General features: G+C 44.9%; 1 protein-coding gene across 6 annotated transcripts in view; it reads right to left on the bottom strand.

Moving 5' to 3' along the window:
- KIF1B (kinesin family member 1B) overlaps positions 1 to 22,012 on the bottom strand; it is a 144,129-nt gene that overhangs the window by 19,893 nt on the left and 102,224 nt on the right. For all 6 annotated transcript variants that reach the window (XM_042997506.1, XM_042997511.1, XM_042997504.1 and 3 more), the window contains 11 exons: positions 16,810 to 16,928; positions 15,800 to 15,885; positions 15,338 to 15,467; positions 14,999 to 15,161; positions 12,477 to 12,567; positions 10,600 to 10,718; positions 9,916 to 9,971; positions 7,701 to 7,809; positions 6,290 to 6,356; positions 5,262 to 5,346; positions 2,040 to 2,145 (listed from right to left, as the gene is read on the bottom strand). In XM_042997506.1, coding sequence (XP_042853440.1) covers positions 2,040 to 2,145; positions 5,262 to 5,346; positions 6,290 to 6,356; positions 7,701 to 7,809; positions 9,916 to 9,971; positions 10,600 to 10,718; positions 12,477 to 12,567; positions 14,999 to 15,161; positions 15,338 to 15,467; positions 15,800 to 15,885; positions 16,810 to 16,928 — 1,131 coding nt within the window. The remainder of the gene's footprint in view (positions 1 to 2,039; positions 2,146 to 5,261; positions 5,347 to 6,289; positions 6,357 to 7,700; positions 7,810 to 9,915; positions 9,972 to 10,599; positions 10,719 to 12,476; positions 12,568 to 14,998; positions 15,162 to 15,337; positions 15,468 to 15,799; positions 15,886 to 16,809; positions 16,929 to 22,012) is intronic.

The following is a 22,012-nucleotide window of genomic DNA, read 5'->3' as shown; positions in this document are numbered from 1 at the left end:
TATCTCACCCACCCAGACAGTCTGCTCCCTAGAACCGAGTGGTGTGCTTATCAAGTGTCAATAGTACCTGGTCTTGACCCTGTTTATGCCGTTGTACTTACCATGATTATCTAAATTAATCCAGCATTAGGCAAAACAATGTAACGTGAGGGCAAAAATAATTTTTGCTCAGTGTGAAACAAAACTAAGTTGAACATTTTTAAAAGATTTGATAATGCTGAGTTGTCAAACAACTCAGCTGTCAAAAAACAGCTGTCAAACTAAGTTTGGGTGTGATCAATATAAAAAAGGGAAATATTAAAATTGTAATGACAGATGACAGAAAGCTGACAGGATTTTGCCATTCGATTTTCTTCAGAGGTTTCTACTTCTTGCTCCACAAGATTAAAAATCACAGGCGATGAATTATGGGTGTGCTTTTGCAAGAAAGAGCATCCCAAGTCCAATAAATAAGGCTACAATTAAAGACAAGGCCTTGGCCCTACAGCAAGAGCTTGACAAGATAATGTACATTTATGGAGCTTAAATTAAAACGTTCGAAGTGCATATCTTTCTATTTTACTTGACGTTGGCCGACTTTTTTGATTAATTAACTCTACACCTCTATTGTGGAAGATAAGCTGCTTTTGACAAAAGCCAAATTCATTTCCTGCTGCATCTGACCTGCGGCCAGGTATGAATCCCGGGACTTCCGAAGGTCACTCTAACACAGGCCATTTAGCTCAACCAGCGTTTCAACCAAACATCATCCTTCCCTGTGAGTTTTGCTAAGTAGCCTAGGAATATTTAGGATCTATTTCTCATAGCTGCAAAGAAAACATGGTGCATGCCGGCTGCCTCGGCAGGCGAGGATACCATGCAGGGTTAGTGAGGACTTCAGAGAAATGGTACCGCTCACGATTCTGCCCAGGAACGGACCAGGGAGGACCAGAGCACGCTTCTGTCCCTCTGTCCGCCCTGGCCCCCCCTACAGGTACACCCTCATACTCAGTCCCTCTCCCTCACAGCGCCTGCAGCTCCTCCTACAGGCAAAAAGCGAACAGATATTTGCTTTTTTTCCTCTTTCCTATGCAAAACTGTAACACAAGGAAACGGTGGAAAAAAATTAACTCTGGCCCAAACTTTTAATCCCATTTCTGCCTTTTGTCTCATTTTTCCTCTCCCTCTTCCCAACATAGATGTGAGCACGTTTTTCAGGAATACACAGAAGTATCCAGAAGTCCTTCTGTAATGCAAAGGCAGTGTTCTGAGCCCACATCTGCACACACAGCCACCCGTTTCCCAGCCACTGCTACATACAGGAATGGAGTCTCTGTGCACAGTGACAGAACTCCTTTCCTGGGGACGTAAGGGGCCCAGAAGATTTATCTCCAGTCTGACATGGGAAAGAAGACTGGCTATGTACTTTATGCATTGTCTGTCATCACTTGATTATAAAATGGAATTTTAAGGGAAGCCAGTTTAAAATTAAAAATAAAATAAAATTCATTATTTACAGCAGATAACCTTGGTCAGAAGAGTTTATACGTATGAATTTATCTCCTTTATAAGTGAACGAAAATGAAAAGCAAATACTAAGAATCCTGGAGCCTATGCTGGCAGCAGCAAAGGATAAACACAGGAGGGTTTGCTGGGCCCAGGAGGGCACGTTTCCATGACACTTAGGACAGACAGACCTTTCCCGCAGCAACCACTTCATAGGAGAGCACCTAGTCTCAGCAATAATTAATTTGTACTTTTAAACCCTTGGGAAGAATGCTGAATTTTCTTTTTCTGTTCTCGTCTCTAAGACTGTATTTCATCTACTCAAACTCTATCCCAGAGAGAGTATTTTCACTCAGTATTGGTAACGGATCCACATACATGTAGCTCCACAATTATTTACTTTTGGAGAGCAGAGTGGCAGGGAGAAAAGGGATGTCTGAAGTGAAAGAGGAATTCGTTTCTGCCCCCGGACAGGAGTCACCGGTGAATGGGGAATCTAACGGTGTGGCGTCAACCTGCACGGGCTGACTCATCACGCTGCGCAGGGGCCCTACCTGCTGGAGTTGTGGGAGGACTTCAGGTACTTGGCAGAGATAATATTTAGGGAGAGGATAGCATCGACCGCAGCCTCATCCACTTCAGCCTTGTTCCTGATCCGGCCTACGAGGAAGAATAAAGAAACTAGGACAGGGGTACACTTAACAACAGAAACTCATTAAGCCAAAGAGAGACTTTTAAACCTGTGTACCTTCGGGTGCCGGAAGGGTCACTTAGGCAACCACCAAATGGTCCTCCACTCTTCCCCCTGTTGTCTTCCCTTTCCTGCCCACATTTGGTCAATTGTGAAACCTTACTGACTCTTTGTTTGGAGTTTCTCATGCTCATCTCAACTTCTAGTTCTCATACCACCTCCTGCTCACAAAGGTCACCCCCTTCCCGTCTGGAACACTGCGATGGCCATTTCACTGATCTCCTGGCTGCTCACCTCATCCCCCTCTCCAATCCACCCTACACTCACCTTACAGAGACTTCTGAAGCCACTGCCTTCATTATACCGCTTAAAAACATTTTTTTTTAATGTTTATTTATTTTTGAGAGAGACAGAGCGTGAGTGGGGGAGGAACAGAGAGAAAGGGAGACACAGAATCCAAAGCGGGTGCCAGGCTCTGAGCCATCAACATAGATGCCCGACACGGGGCTCGACTTACAGAAGATCCTGACCTGAGCTGAAATCGAATGCTTAACCGACTGAGCCACGGAGGCGCCCCACCACTTTCCTGTTCAAAATCCTACAACTCTGTTTTCCAGTGAACACTAGGGGACGTACTGCAGAGAGGCTAAGAGCAGAGCCTCTGGAGCTAGACTGGATTCAAATCTCAGCTTTAACACTTTCTGGCTGTGAAGCTTAGGCATATTGAGTCTTTGTTTCCTCTTCTATGAAGTGTGATTAGCAATTCTTCCCTTACATGATTGTTAAAACCATGTTATGTATTTGTTATGTTAAATAATATTTTTAGAGCATTCAGAAAAGTACCTGGTATAGAGTAAGGACTACACAAGAGTTTGTTAAAATAAAAAAAAACAATAATAAAAAAGAAAAGCTTCAAAAACCACTGCCCTAGACAGAAGAGAGTACAATCTCCCTTCTAGGGGTTCTTAATGTGGTCCACAGATACTCAAGGGGTCTATGTATAAAATTCAGGAGGTCCATGAGCTTGAATGAGAAAAAAAAAATTACAACTTTATTTTCATGAGCCTCTGACTAAAATTTGGCATTTCCTTCAATTATGAAGGGAGGAGACACTCCACAGGAAAATCAGCAGAAGCTGTGACTCTATCCCTGTAGAAATCAGATGTTTTCATGTCATACTAAGGTAGAATATCTCAACATTCATCACCGCTCTGAGTGATAGAAATTAGACCTGCTGCTTCTTTAATGCATTTAATGCATTAATATGAAGAAAAGCTTATACTATGAACTTATATAGTATTTGAGCAATCTCAGTATCACTAGTTCCCTTTGTAACCCTATGTACAGCTGACCCTTGAACAACACGGGTTTGAACTGCATGGGTCCACTTACACACAGTTGTTTTTTCAGTAAATACAGGATAGTATTGTAAATATATTTTCTCTTATGATTTTCTTCCCCCATGGTTTTTTTTTTTTTTTTTTTTTTTTAAAGTAGGCTTCATGCCCAGTGTGAAGCCCAAAGCAAGGCTTAAACTCGTGACGCTGAGATCAAGACCGGAGCTGAGATCAAGAGTCGGACGCTTGACTAACTGAGCCACTCAGGTGCACCCTCCCGCCCTTATAATTTTTTTAATAACGTTTTTTTCTCTAGCTTACTTTAAGAATATAGTACATAATACATAAAACATACAAAATACATGTGAATCAACTGTTTACGTTATCAGGAAGGCTCTGGTCAACAAGAGGCTGTTAGCAGTTAAATTGTGGGGAGTCAAAATTATATGCAAATATTCAACTGCACTTCAAAACAATTTTTTTTAATGTTTATTTTTGAGAGACAGAAAGAGAGAGGGAGAGAGGGAGGGAGGGAGGGAGCGGCAGAGAGAGAGGGAGACACAGAATCTGAAGCAGGCTCCAGGCTCTGAGCTGTCAGCACAGAGCCCGACAAGGGGCTCAAACCCACGAACCGTGAGATCATGACCTGAGCCGAAGTCGGATGCCTAACCAACTGAGCCACCCAGATGCCCCTATCCAACTGCACTTCTAACCCTTACTCTGTTCAGGGGTCAACCGTACTTTATTTTCTACATTTAAAAACATTAATTCTGAGGCTACCCCACTGCCAAAGGGGTCCATGGCAACACAGGATCCAGAACCCTGCCTTGGACTCTAAAGCTTATACGGTTTATCCAGTTTTTTCTTCTCATCAGGAGACCTTGGCCATGGGTTTCTAGCCATCTGCATGTTAGACATGTTCCTGACTCTCTTTTCAAGATGTTTCTGTGTATGGAAAACAAGACAAATGAGAACCTTCTAATTTTTCCCACATCTGTTAAGATCCTCCTGGATCCTTTCTATTGTTAATTCTCAGCCCGGGGTCTTTCTCACTTGCCCTCATTTTGGCACTTACTCATCAAACTGCTCTATTTATTTATTATTTTTTAAGTTTATTTATTAATTTAAGTAATCTCTACACTCTACATGGGGCTTGAACTCATGACTCTGAGATCAAGAGTCGAATGCTCTACTGACTAAGCCAGCCAGGCGTCCCCCCACTGCTTTGCACATACATATGTCGTCTCCTCAACAAAACCGCAGGCTTACAATGAGCAGACACTTCTCTTATGCCCTCTCAGAAGCTTTAAAACAGAGCCATTCCCATGGTAGCTGAGTAAAATAACGGTTGGTTGCGGGGCACCTGGGTGGCTCAGTTGGTCAAGCATCTGACTCTTGATTTCAGCTCAGGTCATGATCTCACGGTTCATGACATTGAGCCCTGTGTCGGGCTCTGTGCTGACAGCACAGAGCCAGTTTGGGATTCTCCCTCTCTCCCTCTCTCACTCTCTCCCCTCCCGCTCTGCCCCTCCCCCAATCTCGCTCTCTCTTGCTCTCCCTCTCTCAAAAATAAATAAATAAGCATTAAAAAAATAATGGCTGGTTGAATAACATATCCCTAATGATGGGAGTTGAGAAACAGAGTAGTTTCAAACTCCAGGCCACATATTCTCCAGTACTCTTTCTGCACATTCCCTCTGTTCCTCTAAAAAGCCTGGCTCTGTCCTCGGCTGAGGGAATGTACTCACCTACCACCAGCTCACGAACATCCTTCCAATGGAGCTCACTCCCCTTCTCATGGATAATGGTCACCGTGATCCTTCGCTGGATGCCCTAGGTAACGGAGCAGGGTTGTAATTTAGCTGGGACGGTCTAGGATTTCCTCTTGTGTGCTGCTTTCTGGACTGCATGGTGTGGGGGTGGGCAAGACGAGAGGAACGGAGAGGGGGCAATGCTGTCCCCACTCTCTCTTTTTTTTTTTAAAGTAGGCTCCACGCCCAACGTGGGGCTTGAACTCACAACACCCTGAGATCGGTCACACGTTCTACTGACTGAGCCGCCTTGGCGCCCCTCCACGGTTACTCTAAACAAAGGGATATGGGCCGGGGACTGAGGAAGAGTCAGGTTCTGGAATGGCTTTAAGAACAAGCGGCTGGATGGTAGACCCAGAATATGAGACCCTCAGCTCCTACGCCCACCTGGGTGATAAGCATGTTTCTTAAAGATTTTACTTTTAAGTAATCTCTACGCCCGACGTGGGGCTTAAACTCACAACCCCGAGATCAAGAGTCACGGGCTCCGCGGACGGAGCCAGCCAGGCGCCCCGGGCGTAGGCATGTCGGAGCACTGACCGAATCCACTTTTGATTTACCAAAGGAGGACACCTGAATTTCATGGCCAGATTTTAGTCCGTTGCAACTTCCATCCTCTATCCCCATTAAGAACTTTTAACTATAAAAGTACGGTCTCCAAACATGGGAACTATATACAAGAAAATAAAATTGTATAAAATGACATGCGAGCTGCACAAATTATAGTAGTTGAATAAAAGTCTTTTTCAAAATAGGTCTCTCAAAATATATTTCTACGTATGAGCAAGGGTATAATACAAGCCAAGGTCTGAGGAAGAAACATTAAAAAACGTACAAAAAAAGAAAAAAAAAGTACAACGTCTCCTGATCCCCAAATCTGCTTAAAGTGGAGAGGGAAAACAGAGACACAGAAAGAGCTCTGTTTTGGCTCTCTCCTAGGCCCTCTCTGGCTCCCTCATTAGTACCTGGTGAAGCAAAAATGTCCCCTGGCAGGGCAAGCCCGCTGTGTGGTCAACCACGGCTGGGATGTACCTAGAAGAACAGAAACGCAGAGAAAGCAGTCAGACGGGACGCCTGCGCGGAGGGCTCCGCCCGCAAGGTCTTCTCTGCTGCGACATCCCCCAGTGGTCTCGGTTTCCCTGGTCTTCCTCACCATTTGGGCATTCAGTGAGTCACACGGTCACTTGCATTTAATAAACCTTCTCACGTATCCGTGCCACATCCCCCTTACTAGACCCAAGTGCTCAAAGCACAGTAACATTTTGGGCTCCCTCCCAGCCTCCCGCATAACAGATATTCCATAAATAATGTACAACTGCAACAGCAAGTGTCAGGAGGTAGGAAAGGGGTCATTTCAGATTTCAGGTAGTTTTTAAGGATCAGAAAGCAATTAACTCAGTAGAAACTACTACTATGACTATGTCTCCCTCATGACGCAAGTTATAATCACATTATAGGTCTGTGTACGGAAAGTACAGCTTCTTAAAGCCGTGTCACTACTGACAACGAAATATGGGACTGACACAGCCAGACTCTCCTATCAGTAGGAACACAAAAAATGTTTCATGGAGATGATCGTGAGGGTGGTACTCAGCATTATAAACAGAGGATCATTAGGATAACATTTTTTCCTTACCCTTTATATTAACCAATAGAGCCCCTTGCCTCTGTTCCAGGAATGGGATCTTTCTTTGTGTTTTTGCAAACGCAATTTAGAGACAACTGTGAACAAGAATTATATTCACCACTCGCTCTAACACAGCTCACACACAGAGAGTAAGCTGATGTTGATTCTTTTCATCTAGGACAACAGACCTCAACCGGGGGTGCTTTGTAACGTCTGAGGACATTTTTGGTTGTCACACTGAAGGCAGGTGCTCCTGGCCCCCTGTGAGAAGAAGCCAGGGAGGCAACTACATATCCTACGATACACAGGACCGCCCCCATGACGGAGACTTATCTGGCCCAAAACGGTGCTAAGGCTGAGAAACCCTGGTCTAAAGAAACATCCTGCCCTCAAATCCTCTCACTGAGATTATTAAGATAAGTTGTGACTATACTATGCACAAAATGCTTCTGATTCCCTTTGCTCTGCTGCTATTAAAACCCACTGTGTAAGTTTTCTTCCCTCATACAAGGTGCCAGGCTCCACGTTCTTGCTGTTGCTAACAAGAAGGCAAATTAGTATTCTGGACAGTCCCTTCTTTGACAAACATCTAATTCAAAAGAATAACACCACCAAAAATTCAATTCAAAACTGGAAGTCAACAGTGACGATGATTCATTAACCTGAATATGAGCAGAGAGGCTCAAAATTGCATTTTTTAATTTTGAAAAACTTTGCCCTTGTTTAAAAATTTAGAAAGTTGGACTTACTCTCCTGTAGGCTCCAGTTCACTGATCTCAAACCAAACCAGAAGATCGTACTTGCTCATGCTCTGGCCAAGGCTGGTTTTGCTCATGGTGTTTAACTTGGTAGCTGGAACTTTCAAAAGTTTTTAGAAAATGTCAAAATCTGGTCCGAGTCTACTTAGTAAAAGTATAAACTTCTCTTCAAGGACACACTTGGGAAAAAGGCAACGAAAGTCAGGGCTCCATTTCAATGCAGAAGACTCGGAAAAATGTCACCATCCACTGCATTAGTGCCTCTAAATTCAGAGAACTGGGAAAATGGAGAGTCGGCTTCTTTCTGCCTCTCAACAAACAGTATCCACTGACAAGAAAACGGGTTTCGTGCAGAGTGAACGTGCTCACAAAACTATTCAAAAACCTTCCTTAGACTGTCATATGTTCTGGCATGTGTAGCATGGTAACACTGTGGGAGAGACAGTGTGGACAGAGCCTCGTACGTCACAGGCTCTCTTCTCTCTCCCGTGCTCCCACCCAGTGGTGCCCAAACCTCCCTGTGCATTGGAGTCACCCAGGGATCTTAAAGCAAAGCCCAGGCAAGTAAATCATAATCTCCAGGGGTGGGACCCAGTCCGCCAAGAAGACTGAACCCCCTCTAGGCACTCTAATGTGTGGGTAAGTTTAGGAACCCCTGGTCCAAGATGCAAATACAGGATTCTATAAATGATCTTATGTTACACATTTTCTTCACATTTAAATTCCATATTATTAACTGTACTGGTGAAATAAGTTAGCCAAAAACACAGTATTTCCAAGAGTTCCAAATTCTACATGGTGGGTATTTTGAAACACTACACAGAAATTCTAAAATCTGGCAATACAAAGAGCGCTCTCTGCTCAGAACCTGGGAGCACTGGAGTGAGAGTCCGGTGGCTTGGGATCTAATACCGTTCAATCACTAACTACCTATGTGACTTGGGTTGAGTTGCTTAATCTCTGGGAGTCTGTCTCCTCATCTACAAAATGTAGATCATTAATATTTAGCCCGCTATCTTGAAAAGGTATCGTGAGGACCCACTCACAGATACCTGGGTATTTAGATACCCAAGAAGTATCTGGGTATTTAGATACCCAGGAAGTATCTAAAGGGGCCCAATACATACAGCACCAGTCAAATGTTAGCCTGTCTGCACTATTCACTCCAGCTAAATTCCACACTAGTTGGTGATGCTAGTCAAGAAAAAAATAGTGACACTGATTCTGGTGATCACCTGATGGTCAGAAAGTGAAATCAGAAGCATTAAAAAAACAAAAACAAAACCCACTCGCTAATAAAACTCTTGAAAATTAAAGATACCATTACAAAGAATCCAAACGAGCAAACACAATGAGGCCCTCACCTTATGTGGCGATGTGAAAGAGGCACAAGGAGAGAAGGTGTGTCCTCACATCTCTCCAAAGGAAACGTGATCCTGACAACATGCTAGACTCTACGTTCGGGTCAAGCAGCAAGCAGAAACCCCAGCGTTTCGTACGCAGAGAGCCAGGCTTTAGGATGAGCCCGGAGGACGGTTCTACATCTAAGGCAGAGCTAAGTCGGCTACTAACCATCTCGTTTAGGTGCCCTCTCACTCTGGCAGCCGGGAACTGGCAGAGAGAGGAAAGGGGGCGATGTGTCTGCCCCATCCCGGAAGGTGGCGACAGCGGAGGAAGCAAGCGCGTTGGCGTGCTCAGAAACCGCGTCCAACACATGCACATTCACATAGTCAGCTACGAGAAACCGAATCAGCTCAATCTTTCTCTCATGGTCTGAAGGCAGGATGGAGAGCAGCAGTACGGAGGTGGAGAGCAAGTGTGGGCGGGGTGGGAAGGTGGCAAGTGGGCAAACAAGGAGAGAGGATGAGAATGAAGAGAAAGCAAAACAGATGAATGAACATGCAGAATACATTTGATACGCAAAGAAACGCGCGGTCGCCAATCAGTTATGAGGAGTTACATACAAAAAGCAGAGAGATTTAGGGACAGGGAGCTTATCCAAACCTGTAATAAGAAGACCAGAAAGTTGGCAGGGAGAGAGAGCCCTATCGTTTCTGACTTCCCATTTAAATCAGGAACCAAGAATCCCAGCTCCTGCTAGACACAGGAATATGTAAGCACACACCAAGTGGAGCGGGAATGTGCAAATGGTTTCTATCTGAAAAGCCATCAGAATCAGAGCCGTGTCACCCCAAGGAGGGCTCACCTGGCTTGGAGAGCGGCATGGGCGGAGGGAAGAAGCGTCGAGATGGCTGAGGCGGGCTGCAAAGGAAGGGGACAAAGTTCAAGACTGAGAAAGGGTCCCATCAATGGCGTATTTAAATCCCCTCTAGAAACGGATCCCTGGCACTTGCAAATGAGGCCTAGTATCAGATACCAGATATAACCCCACACAGTGAAACTGAGGCTAAGACATTTTAACAACAGTGCCCTTGGGTGTCCCAGTTAATAAACAGGAGAAGTTTTCTGCTAACACGGACACTCTGCCATCTCCCAAAAGGCCCCATTGCTGCTCTCCTCATCACTTTCAACGTCTCTACTTACAGCTCATGCTTCATATAGTTCTGGGTTAGTTAGGAACAATGACACAGAATTCTCATGTCGCATCACCTCAACTCTCTATCCTATTCAAAGTCTCTTCCTACAAAAGAGATAGCACCCCAGGTCAGCTGGGCAAAATTCAATGCGCTCTACCTAAATTAGTGGTTCGGTGGCTTAGAAAAAAGGTGGTGACGTTTCTAAAGAGGAAATTATCAGGGACCACAGAAAACCGTTCTTCAGTTCTCTGAGTCCTGCAAAAGATTTCTTCCTTCCCGTCAAGTGGCAATGACAGTAAGAACAGGCCAACGATAATATCAGCAACAAGAATCTTTGCTTCTCTGGTCCAAACCTGTTAAGGTCCTGTCCTTGCAGATGAAGCGGGTGCTGCTGATAATGCCCAAAGACTTCAAATACTATCGGCTTGGTTTTGATATAGTCCACGAATGATTCCGTGACCTCCACTGCAATCTAATGAGGAATAAAGCCAAGCTAGATTAGGGAATGAATTACTCTAACAAACACACATTTTTGCTGCAGTCAGAATTTTAGCACTTCTGAGTAGCCAGGGTGTGCTGGGGATTTGACTCTGCGGGTCTCCCACACCAAGACAGGGGCTCCGCACTGGTTTTCATTCTAAAGCAACTTTAGTAATAAACTTTAGGCCTTCAAGACCCTCCGTCATCCGCACCTGCTGCCCTTTACACACTTACTGTTTTGGCATAAACTCACCGGCCGCTCCTCTCTCCCCTGTTGTGCCTGAGGACCTGCGCAGGCTATCGCCCTGCCTGTAAGGCCTGCTCCTGTCTCTGTGCCTGTAAGTCATTCGCAGACTTCCAGGCCTGGCTTGAATAGTAACGACAGTGAGAAAACCATGCCTGTTGACAAGGCACCAGGTACATAACCAAGTCTGACCCACCTTTTCTTATCACGCTACATCCTTCAGAAAGTTCCCACCTCCTTTCCCCACCCAACTACCAACCCCGCCCCCTGCCCCCACAGAAAAAGTAACCTAAAGTATCCTTCTGTTAATGGAAATAACTTTCCCTCCTTTCTACTTCCTTTGCATTTAACAAATACCTTGCTAATAAGCAAGGTCTCTAGGCCATGTGATACTGCTGTTTCAATACGCGTCTTATGTCTCTACCATCCTAAGCTCTTCGGGGACACAACCCTCTGTGATTCATCACTCTTCCCTGGTGGCGTCAGCACAGTCCTTGTGCACACTATCCTCGTGAGTATTTCTCAGATACACGCACGCTCATACTCATGCAATTAAACATAAAGCAAGTGGGTTTCGCGTTTGCCGTTCCGTCTTTAGAGCTGTCCTTTCCGCTCGGACTTTAGACAGTGAATACGGTTAACAAGAGAAGGAGAGCGGTTCAGGTCGGAGCGAATCTCCTAGACACCACAGCCACAGCGCTCTGGGCTTAAACCCCATCTCTGCCTCTTGTGAGCTCTGCAACCCTGGTGAGTGACTTTAACTGTTCTGCGCCTCAGTTATCTCAGCTGTCATTTGGGGGTCATGAGGGTCTGCCGTAGAAAGGTGAGGATTAGACGAATTAAGACACACAAGTGTCTCAGAACGGTGACTGACACAAAATAAGCTCTCAAAGAATGTTAGCTATTGTGAGGATGATGACTTCCGAACAGAGTTTGGGTGACCCTTCCTGGAAGAGACAGAGGCTCTGTTGTCTTACTCCACGTCTGAGAGAGCTGTAAGGGGCACTAACGGGTTAATCATAGTATCAGCTGCAAGGAAAACAGACTGAATCTTAATTTAGCTACAAAAGATAACGTAGTTTTTTTTTTAACCTTATTTGCAACTGAGCAACGTAAGTATCTTCTAGTTGAAAGGATAATACATTAACTTTAACAAAACTCCTACTAAGTGTGCTTATTTTTCTAGGAAGGAAACGCTAAAAACAACTCACTACATTCAAACTGATGGAAGATTCTACTGGCAGACCAACCCCCACATTGTTACACAGGGAAGGCTGGCTGCACGGTCCGCTGAGGATGACCTCACCGCTCTAGCCACTCCCTCCATTGTCTATTCTCACCAGGAAGCTCCCCCCCGCCCCCCATGCCCAACCCCAGGCACAGCAGTTTGGACGATCCTCCTTCCTGGGCTGAGAAAGCCAGAGGCTGCCCACACAGGACGAGGGCCTAACACCAGCAGCTGTGGGGGCCCCCAAACCTGCAAGGCCTTTGGCAAAAACCACTTACATTCTGCACGTGATAAAAGCCCAGAGGACTTCCTCTGCCGTTGTTTTTGAGGGGTTCGGTGGAGAACGCTTCATCATGGCGATGCAAAAAGCTTAATAAAAAAATAAGACACGTGAATTTCACATTAACCAGTTTCATCAACATCGATGTCGTAGGAACCCGACTTGGATCGTATGGAAAGAAGCAGCCTACTTCAGCAGAGGCTTTCACTGAGCCAAGTAATTTGTAGTTCCTTGTAATGCACGTTTTCCAGGATCACTCAGATAGCATTTTAGATTTTATTTCAAAAATGACCGAAAGATTAACTGACGCTGACCACTTAGCCACCTGAACGCATATGCAAGACCTCAGGTAGCAGAGCAAGAGTGAATTCAGGGAATTACTGTTTCTCTGTAGGAACATATTTTACTGAGAAAAAAAGATTATAAAATCATTTTGTGTAGAAAAGATGTGGCATATTCAGGCTTCTACAAGGAAGTGCTAAAGCCTGTGTTTGGCATTCTTGCCTAGGAGTCTCCCTAAAGACCTGCAAGGATTAGGTTTAAATGTCAGCTCCTCCAGGAAGTCTTCCCCAGCTCACCCAAACAGTTCTGTCTTCCCACAGCACTAGGGACCCGTTTTCTCCTCGACAGCAATTTCACTCTTTAAAATAATGTATTTACATGCCTGTCTCCCCGAGAGACAGCGAGTATCTCCTACAGTGCTCCAGATACAGAAGATACTCCTGAAATATTTGTGAAGCGATAGACTCTGCTTATTCTCACAGACTGTGAGTTTTTATTGTTCTCTCTTCCTCCCTATTAGCCTGAAATGAAAAGAGGTAGAGAATGAAAGAAAACTCAACACAAAGACTTACTCCCAGACAGAAATAGCCATCGGAAGGACATCCCACAAGAAAACAAGGCGGGGAAAGGAACGAATACTTCGAATAGGGTGCCGAAACCAGGATTATGAACTCCCTGTCTTCCAAATCAGTTCACGGAGTCTGAGGGCAGCGGTGTACTTTTGCCCCGCATTCCTCATCCCAGATGCCACCTGCTGCCGGCACTGAAGCGTTCCGCACCGCACGCACCTTATTGGTCTTCTTCTCACTCTCCTCCTTAGCCCTCTCTTTCTCTCCCACCTGTACACCTTACTCCTTTTTTTCCTTCCGATTTCTTCCTATCCAGACCATACACCATACGTGCCAGAGGCTCCAGGGGCATCGCTTGATTTGCAATCTATACTCCTCCATGTTATGATTACAGCAGGTACAAATATCCTGGGGTTCCACACTGGTCATGCATGAAATCGTCCATACTGCTTGACGGCCGTGTCTTCTCTACACAAGCCAGATAAGAGTCTGTAATAGCTCAAGAAGAATCTGAATCTTCTTTCAACATGAGTCAACATGCCGTCCTCTCCAGAGCTGACCCCAGGTAGAGATGCTGCTCTCTCTTTGGAGATGTTAGGACAAAAGATCAACCTAACATTACTGACATTTCAGGTGCCCGTTAACCAAGGAGGTCTGTTTCCTAAAATATTCCAGTTGCCCCACAAGAATAACGATGAAAGCTCAAAGCAACTGGTTCATCTAGCAAACTCCATTGCACCCCCCCCCCCACCCATGTTAACTTAGGGTTGCCAGTGAAAACACACTGAATGGGCAAAATCAATACTTCAACAACAACTATGAGTTAGAGCAAATGACATTAGTGGTCTACTGTGCAGTAATCACGTTTGCTTCAGGACTTGGCTAAAATCTCTAGAAAGGCGGTGCTTTGTCAACTGCATTAGGATGCCTGGGAAGGCCGAGGCACATTCTGAGGGAGAGGGACAGCAGAACTTTCTAGAGCAGCCTCGTGGTGGCACCAGGGGCCAACTGATGGAACAGGGCGGGTCAGATGTCACTCTCTGTGGCCCTTCACAAGTACTGAAAAGATATACTGATGTATATCAGTAAAACTGAAGGCATTAAAACTGAAGACTGACAAAAAAAGTGTTTTCCGAGGGAGGTCTTAAAAAGAATTCCAGGGCTCAAGAGGGTTACAGGCTGGAGAGAGCTTGTAGCGGAGGAGGAGCCAAACCCGTCACATCTTCTCCACATACTAGCTATTTTTCAGCTGATGTGGAATTTTACTCTCCTTTATATTATTTAAGTCAGTATTGAACAGGCATAATTGGTGGATGGACAATTCACTGCCTTCAGGCTTGTTTATTGGTAAGATACTGCTCCACGAAGAGCATTAGAATGACTAATAAACAGGCTTATCTAGATCAGATCATGTACTGCCAGCAGAGGGGACAGGCCACAGCGGAACCCTGTGGCAGATGCACGGTCACACTCCTCCCCACGGCTAACTCTCTTTCATACCACTTTACGTGCCTGGTAGCAGTCCCATCTGGGGTGAAGAAAGCCTTTATTTCAGAAACTGCTGGTTGTGTACCTGATGAGAGCGGTACTACGTCACATATGTGGTACATCCTGCGGTTCACAGAGGACTGGGTCAACAGCCAGGATGGCGGAACCGGGGGCGGCTTACTTGAACTGACAGAAGATGTCTGCGTACTCCGGAAGGATCCCACTGGCCTGCAGCACTGTCACGCGGAAAGTGAAGGCGCTGCCCAGTTTCAGGTGGTTGCCAATCTCTTCAGAAAACCCTTCCATGACCATCTTACCATCCAGCAAAGTGCTTGACTTCAAATCTAAAGAGGGTCAAATTAGCACACAGGTGATCCAAATAATGCACACCACCTTTCAAAGAGGAGAGAGCAGAGCATTTCCGCTCCCAGTGGATGAAAGCAACCGTCTCCCTTGACAGTGCTCAATATTTTCCCCTCTTTGAAAATGTCCCCAGTCATAGTAAACTCTGTCTACGTACCCAAGTCATTCATTCGATTGATTTCTTCTGGAGGAGTGATGACCTCAGAACTCTGACCCTGCCCTTCCACAATCCTCAGTTCCTCCAGAGACAGACCAGAACGAGTCATTGCCACGGAAGAAAAGTCATTCTGAAAACAGGCAGGAGCAGGCGGATGATCAAGCTGCACGGCAGTGTGTTTTCCCCAATCTCCTTACTTATGTCTATTTGCCCAACAAGTAACGGTGACTGGAAAACTATGTGCATTGAGAGCTGCCTGAGAAAAGGCGATACAATAAAATATAAATACCCCTTTACCTCTGTAAGTGTTAGATGTGTCCCATGATCTACGAACAACCCCGGGGTTACCCATCTTTTGTGACTCTAGTCAGAAGAACGGTTCTCCAGTGAACACCCTCCTTATAAACCTGTCTTCCACTTTCTCCTTTTCTGAGGTTTTTCTCCTTCCAGAAGGCTCCTCACCTGGTTAAAGTACTCGTTATCAAAAGATATTTTAGCTGTTCCTGATTGTCGAATTCCAGAGCCATAATCAGGAGCTTCCTCATCCGCTAAGTAGGGGGGGAAAAAAAAGGATCAAGTGAGACTACATACGGGGCAGGGGGGAATGGCTCCTGTTAGATCATAAATAGGAAAGTAGTGGAGCCCTCCGGTTCGAGAACTTTAGTAAGAGATATTAAAGAATAAGGCTTATGCATAAGAAAGGAAGAAAAGCTGGAAGCAGGAAAGTCACAAAGGGCTGCTTCCAGCTCTACTCAGGTAAATTTACCAACCTGCTTAGCTCAAATGAGACTAGTTCATAAAGAACCAGTTTTATCCTTGATATTGTTCAAATGTCATACCTAGAAATACCGATCCTTCGCTTGGCAAGATGATGTTCAATACCACCCAACAAATATTTGAAGAAGGAGTATTTGCAGAGATTTTCATAAACTCCACCCTGGCGACTATGCCACAGATTTCCATGGGGAGAAGCTGAAAGGTCGCTCAACACAACATGGCACTTGGAAATTAAAAGACAAAAACTACAGGAAATGGCCACATTCTTCCCTCAGAATGTAGGCTGGATCATGGAAAAGTATAAAATATCTGAATCTTGATCCATGCCCAACAAAAGAGAGTCAAAGGACAGAGAGGTCTACTAGAAGTACCCTGCAAGAAAATTAAGCAAGACAGAGTCGTGGAAATCCTGTTACTTCTGAAGCAGTTTTACCAATGTCTTTTATAAAGTCAATCCGAGAGTTGTTCTTCCTGTTAAAGGAGATCCCTTCGTCCCGTTACTCCAAAATAGCTGTAGCCCAGACTAAATAGAATCCGTTTATGATACTCGGGAATAATAACTAAAAGGAAGCAGTAAAGGCTTTCTCCAAGGCAGCCCGTCAATCACGTAACCGAAGCGTGGCCCCCACACAATGGGACTGCTCTGTCTCTAGGCAAAGACTCCCCAGCTCCCAGTCCGGGAGAGGGTCACCTACCTGCAATGGCCTGCACAGCCACACGCAGAAATCCCCGCACTTCACCCTTCTCACTGACAATGGCCACCCTGTGAATCAGGGGCACAGGATACAGCAGGTTGCTCAGGTAAACAAATGCCCTGGAGACAGAAACCGGCAGACAAACATCTGAGCATCCCACAGACAGAGAGGATGGCTTTCAGAGTTACCGAGAATATCTTCAAGAAACTGTGAGCTGGCTTCTGGGCCCTGTCTTAAGGTCACCTTTCTGTTCTGTACTCCCAGACTGCCCCCTCCCGCCCCCGCCCCCATTGCTTTTTCAGCACAGATGATACAGAAAGAAATGCAAATGCTTGGTAAAGCAGTTGACAAAGACCAACTTATACCAAATTACTTCCTATAAAAATGATGAGTTAAAAAAAAAAAAAGACTAGTTGGAGGTCGAAGAGTAACAATTGGAAGCAGACTTTCGAGGTACGGCCCTATGGATGCTGCTAAGGGTGGAGAGAAGGGAGCCCACCGAAGAGCCTCACCTTTCAACATAAGCAATTATAAAGGTGTTTTGTTTTGTTTCTCCCAACAGATAAAACAGAAATCAGGAGACAAAAAAGGCAGGGAAATGTGATGAAACACAGTTAATTACTCTAAAATAGATTTCAAGTCACAGCATTATGGGTCTTTATTTTTCCCCTAGGAAATGACTGTTATCTTCAGGCAGGTGACTGACACACATGAACAGAGAGGCTCTGTAGCTAGAAGTTTCTGCGTAGCAAGCATATAGGAGACCCTGGAAGGGCACTGAGACAAATGTTGAGGGAGAATACAGCTGATCTCTAAAGGGCTGCTTTTGCTCCTGGATCCAAAACTTAACTCAGAAATGCAAACACAGAAGGGAGGTTACAGACCTCACATGGTCGATTTCAAACAAACTAGCAGTCCTATAGCACATTTGCACTCTTTTTACTTCTTCCGTTATTTTGTAGCTACTGAGGGTTTTTTTAAATAATAAAAATGCGATCACAAAGCTTAGGAGTGTTCACGTCAATCAGTGGATGGGATATAGAATCTAGTTCCCACTGTTACTCCTGTCTTCCGACTTGGTATATGCTGATCTTTGAACACAAGGCAAAACAAAGAGCAAACATTTGCACCAAGGAATCAAACGTAACTGAACGTGACACATGTGACTTTCTGCTTCTTTTCCTGCTCTGTATCTACTTTAAAACAAAGAGAAAAGAAGATGGAGGGGATCTGTGGGGTTTCAACTCAATGCAATGAAAAAAAAAAAACCACACACAGAAAATAGACAAAATACACCACAGAAAAACAAATGTTAATAAAACTCTAAGAGCATAAATGAAATGTGAATGAAAAGTATAACAAAAATAACTAACTGTAAATAAAACACTGAATCAGATCAAATGAAGTCTATTTCCCTTTCAGTCTGCTCCAAAGGCGGGGAGGGAAATGCTAAGAAACAGAGGATTAAGACTTTGTTGTATAAAAATTAAAAAATGAAAAGTCTTCTAAAAAGGGTTACAAACGAGACTCTCAAACATCAAAGTGCTGTGACAGAGTTTAAAGACTAAGAATCTGGCTTAAGGTACCAAATGGATCGTTTCACTTCCAAGGCGGCACCACACAGACCACCTCTGTCTCTCAATGGCATTCCGGCCACACCTGCTGGCATTCGATGCCTGGCCATCACCGAGCCACTGCACATTCTTGTCCCCTGCCTGGAGTCCTCCCTGAACGCTGCGACCCACCTCACACCACTGATTTCACACCTTCAGGTCTTAGTCTGAACACCGCTCTCACGACAGCCCCCGCTTCCCACCCACCCCCCACGCCCCAGCCCCCCACGGCCTCTGGTGTTAAATGGTCTCGGTAACACGATTCCATCATTGCTATGATTTCCGTTTATTTATGTGATTATCTGTCTGTCTCGCCCACCAGACTGCAAACCTGTGAGAGCAGAAATCACGTCTGGTTTTGCCTGCCCCTGCCTACAGAGGGTCTGGCATATCTGAGTAAACATACTCAATAAATATCTGGCGTACGACTTAACGTCTAGGTACGTAAGTGAAGAAAAAATGATGTGCTCTCTATCTTTAAGTAGAAATGGAACATTTCCCAGAAAAATGGGTTACACCAGAGGTAGAGAAGCAAAGCCATCCAACCTTACATACTAGGTTGATTTTTCTAAGCTATAAGATGGACATTAACTATATAGAACAAGTTTAGGTTCCTCGCTTGTCTTGATTTGCATAGCTGGTTTTATACTTAGAGCAGGAACCCCTGTTTCTAATTTTCAAAAAGCTTACCACTTGAAGGCACCACATATCATGTTCACACACACACATTACAACAAAGCACTGTTTGAGCACACGTTAAAGACAAGAATCTCCTTTCTGCCCATGGCAATGGCTATTGCAAAGGTGAAAAAACAGAAAGTATTCTTGCAAATTTCCCTTTTTAGAAGAGAATTCTGTAATCCTATAGCAGTGGCAGGGGCACTGTGGCCACATAAGGGCACAGTCGCCAGACAGCTCCCTGTCCTATTATCAGAACAGAGTCCTCAGCCCAAAGTCAATGCTGTGTTAAGTTCTCCTCTGAAGTTTTTTAAACTGGAATTTTAATAAATACTCTGCATTCTTGAGAGTCCTTCTACTTTGAGCTAGCAGACTGAAGGAGAACAGGGATGAGACAGGGTAAGATGTAAAGGATATATTAGCATAAATTCTGTGAAGTTACATCAAGGAGGGAAACAAATTTTGTCAACATAAAGATAAGACAAATCAGTATAATTATGGTTCTAGTTACAGAAAAAAAAAATGTCAGTTCAGACTTAGGTATTAGAATAACCATCTTTACTCCCTTTTAACCCAGAGACTAGCTTAAATATTTTACATTTCATCCCAAATTATGACGGATGGTTCATAACATCCCAGCATGCCATAAGAGAACAGCTAAAGGGACAAGCTCTTTTAACATTCACATAAAAATTCACCAGAGGCAGCCAAGGCCAAGAAACAAAACCTACAAATGGAATTTCACAAGAAACTGGAAAATTTTACGAGGGAATTGTATTTGCAATTAACGTGCCAATAGGGAAAGGCCAATCTTGTGAATCACAAAAACAGGAAAGAGGTCACTTCTCTTACCCAGATGTTGACCACTACACAACTGGGTGATGTTGCACAGGTATCAGTTTTGGTTGTGGATGCAAAATGTAGTTGAGGGCAAAAGTAAAGAGCTATCTTTCACTCCTCTGATCGCCATGATCTCACCTCCTCCCCCAACCTCTTCCTTGCAAGGTAAAGTTAGTCTTAGAACCCAGGGAAACCAAACACATGGAAAAATCCATTCCTGAAAGGCTCTTTAGTGTGTCTTTAAAGTGTCAAACAGACACTTCAACTGAAAATCAGAGCAGAGTTGATTGCTTTTACCTAACTTGTATCAGATATGATCACAATGAATAAAACCATAGAGAAAATAACGCACATATTTTAGAAAAAGCCAGTGAATGTCCACATTAAGTGGGATTCTGACTTCAGTTTTCCATACAAGTGACTCAAAATACAAACGCCTTGGAGTAGAACTCTTCACCAAGATACTCGTTTCGCTAGTGTGGATGACAGAATCTCAAAGATGTAAAGGATCTTTAAGGCTCTTTGTTTTCCCACCTAACTCATCATTGTGCACTCGAGAACCCAAGAGGCCTCGGTTTAAGTTAAGCCTAAGCTAGGACTCAGACTTCAGACAGTCAGGGCCAGTGCTCTTCCCGAAGTGCCATGTGAGGCGAAGCTCCACACTCCTCACTGTGTTGACAGAGTACGACACGAACGGGTGGCGTCAGAAGCTGCGCAACTGGCACGGGGACCGAGCCGTTTTTGAACAGAGACTTGGTTCTAACTTCCGACCTTTTTAGAACGCACACAGCCATAAAATACAAAGAGCGCATGGTCCCATTATTTGTACACAGAACTACTTTTCTCAGATTTAATATAAATCATCTTCTCCGAAATACTAAGCATCTATTCCTGGCAATACGCTAATAAAACACAACAGTCATGGCTGCATAATCCCTTCATGTTTATTCAAGGGAACACTGAATAAATGCCCCTCCCCTTCATAAGACCCCAAGACTGTCTAACATTAAATTACGACCCACGGTCATATCTGAGACTTTCATGTCTACAAGAAACCTCTTCTTTCCCCTCTCTCCCTAAACAGCGATCGTTTGCTTCAGTAGTCACGCAGTCCTTGCCAGGCAAGGACATGCCGACACCACGCGAGGAGCTCAGTTTCAGAACCTAAAATCCCCACTGGGTCGGGACACTCACTGCCCTTCAATTTCTAGATAACTGGCACTTACCCATTTAACACTGACATAATTCCCTATTTTCAAAATGTGTGGCCCTAATGAGGCGTTACAATTAAATTTCATACTTTAAAACCTAGGCAGACTTTTGTATTAATCCAGTGGGTGCTGCACTGTGGAATTCGTAATGAAACTTACTTGAGCGTGAAGACCGGGTTCGGACAAAGCCTCCAGTATTAGGAGGGTGTGCGTGAGAGCTCTGCAGCACTGACAGATGGGGTCAGAGACAAGGCCTCAGTTTGGAAAGTCAAACTGAACACAAAGCAGTCTCATGCAGTGCTGAACACATATCCATTGTTGATGGTGTCAACAGATCACTTCATGAGATTCATCGTAAAGCCTGCAGGTGAAATTTTAGCAGAAGCCAAACACCTCAGATGGGCTCGGCGAAACCGGCCAAAGAAAGGCATCCGTCTCAGACAGAAGCAAACTTCGTGTTCCTGATTCTCGTTTGCACCCAGAGAAACTAACGCTCCTCCCGATTCCACTCCTGTCCTCTCGATTCCGGCCGGTGTGCCCAACCATGGACTTGCTCTGCTCTCAAGTCACCCCCACACGCTTCCTCGCTCCCCTTCCTACAAAACGGAAGCGTTAGAACACCGGCAACATTCTTCGACCCTGTAACCTGTGACTCTTAGCTTTCATTCCTTTCTCCTCTGGGGTTTCGTCCTTCGGAAGGAAGTCACTGGGCACCCGAAGACCAGGGGTCCTCCACTCAGAGCCCTCACACACCGCCGCGTGCTATGCCAAGCAGGCTGCGCACCTCACAAACGCTGCCCGAGGGCCCGTCTCTCGCCAGACTGGCCTGTCACAGGCTGATCTGCTGAGGAGAGACCGTCC

Source organism: Panthera tigris, chromosome C1 (genome assembly GCF_018350195.1).
Source record: "Panthera tigris isolate Pti1 chromosome C1, P.tigris_Pti1_mat1.1, whole genome shotgun sequence".
Taxonomy (NCBI): Eukaryota; Metazoa; Chordata; class Mammalia; order Carnivora; family Felidae; genus Panthera; species Panthera tigris.
This window is presented reverse-complemented; position numbering and strand designations above follow the sequence as displayed.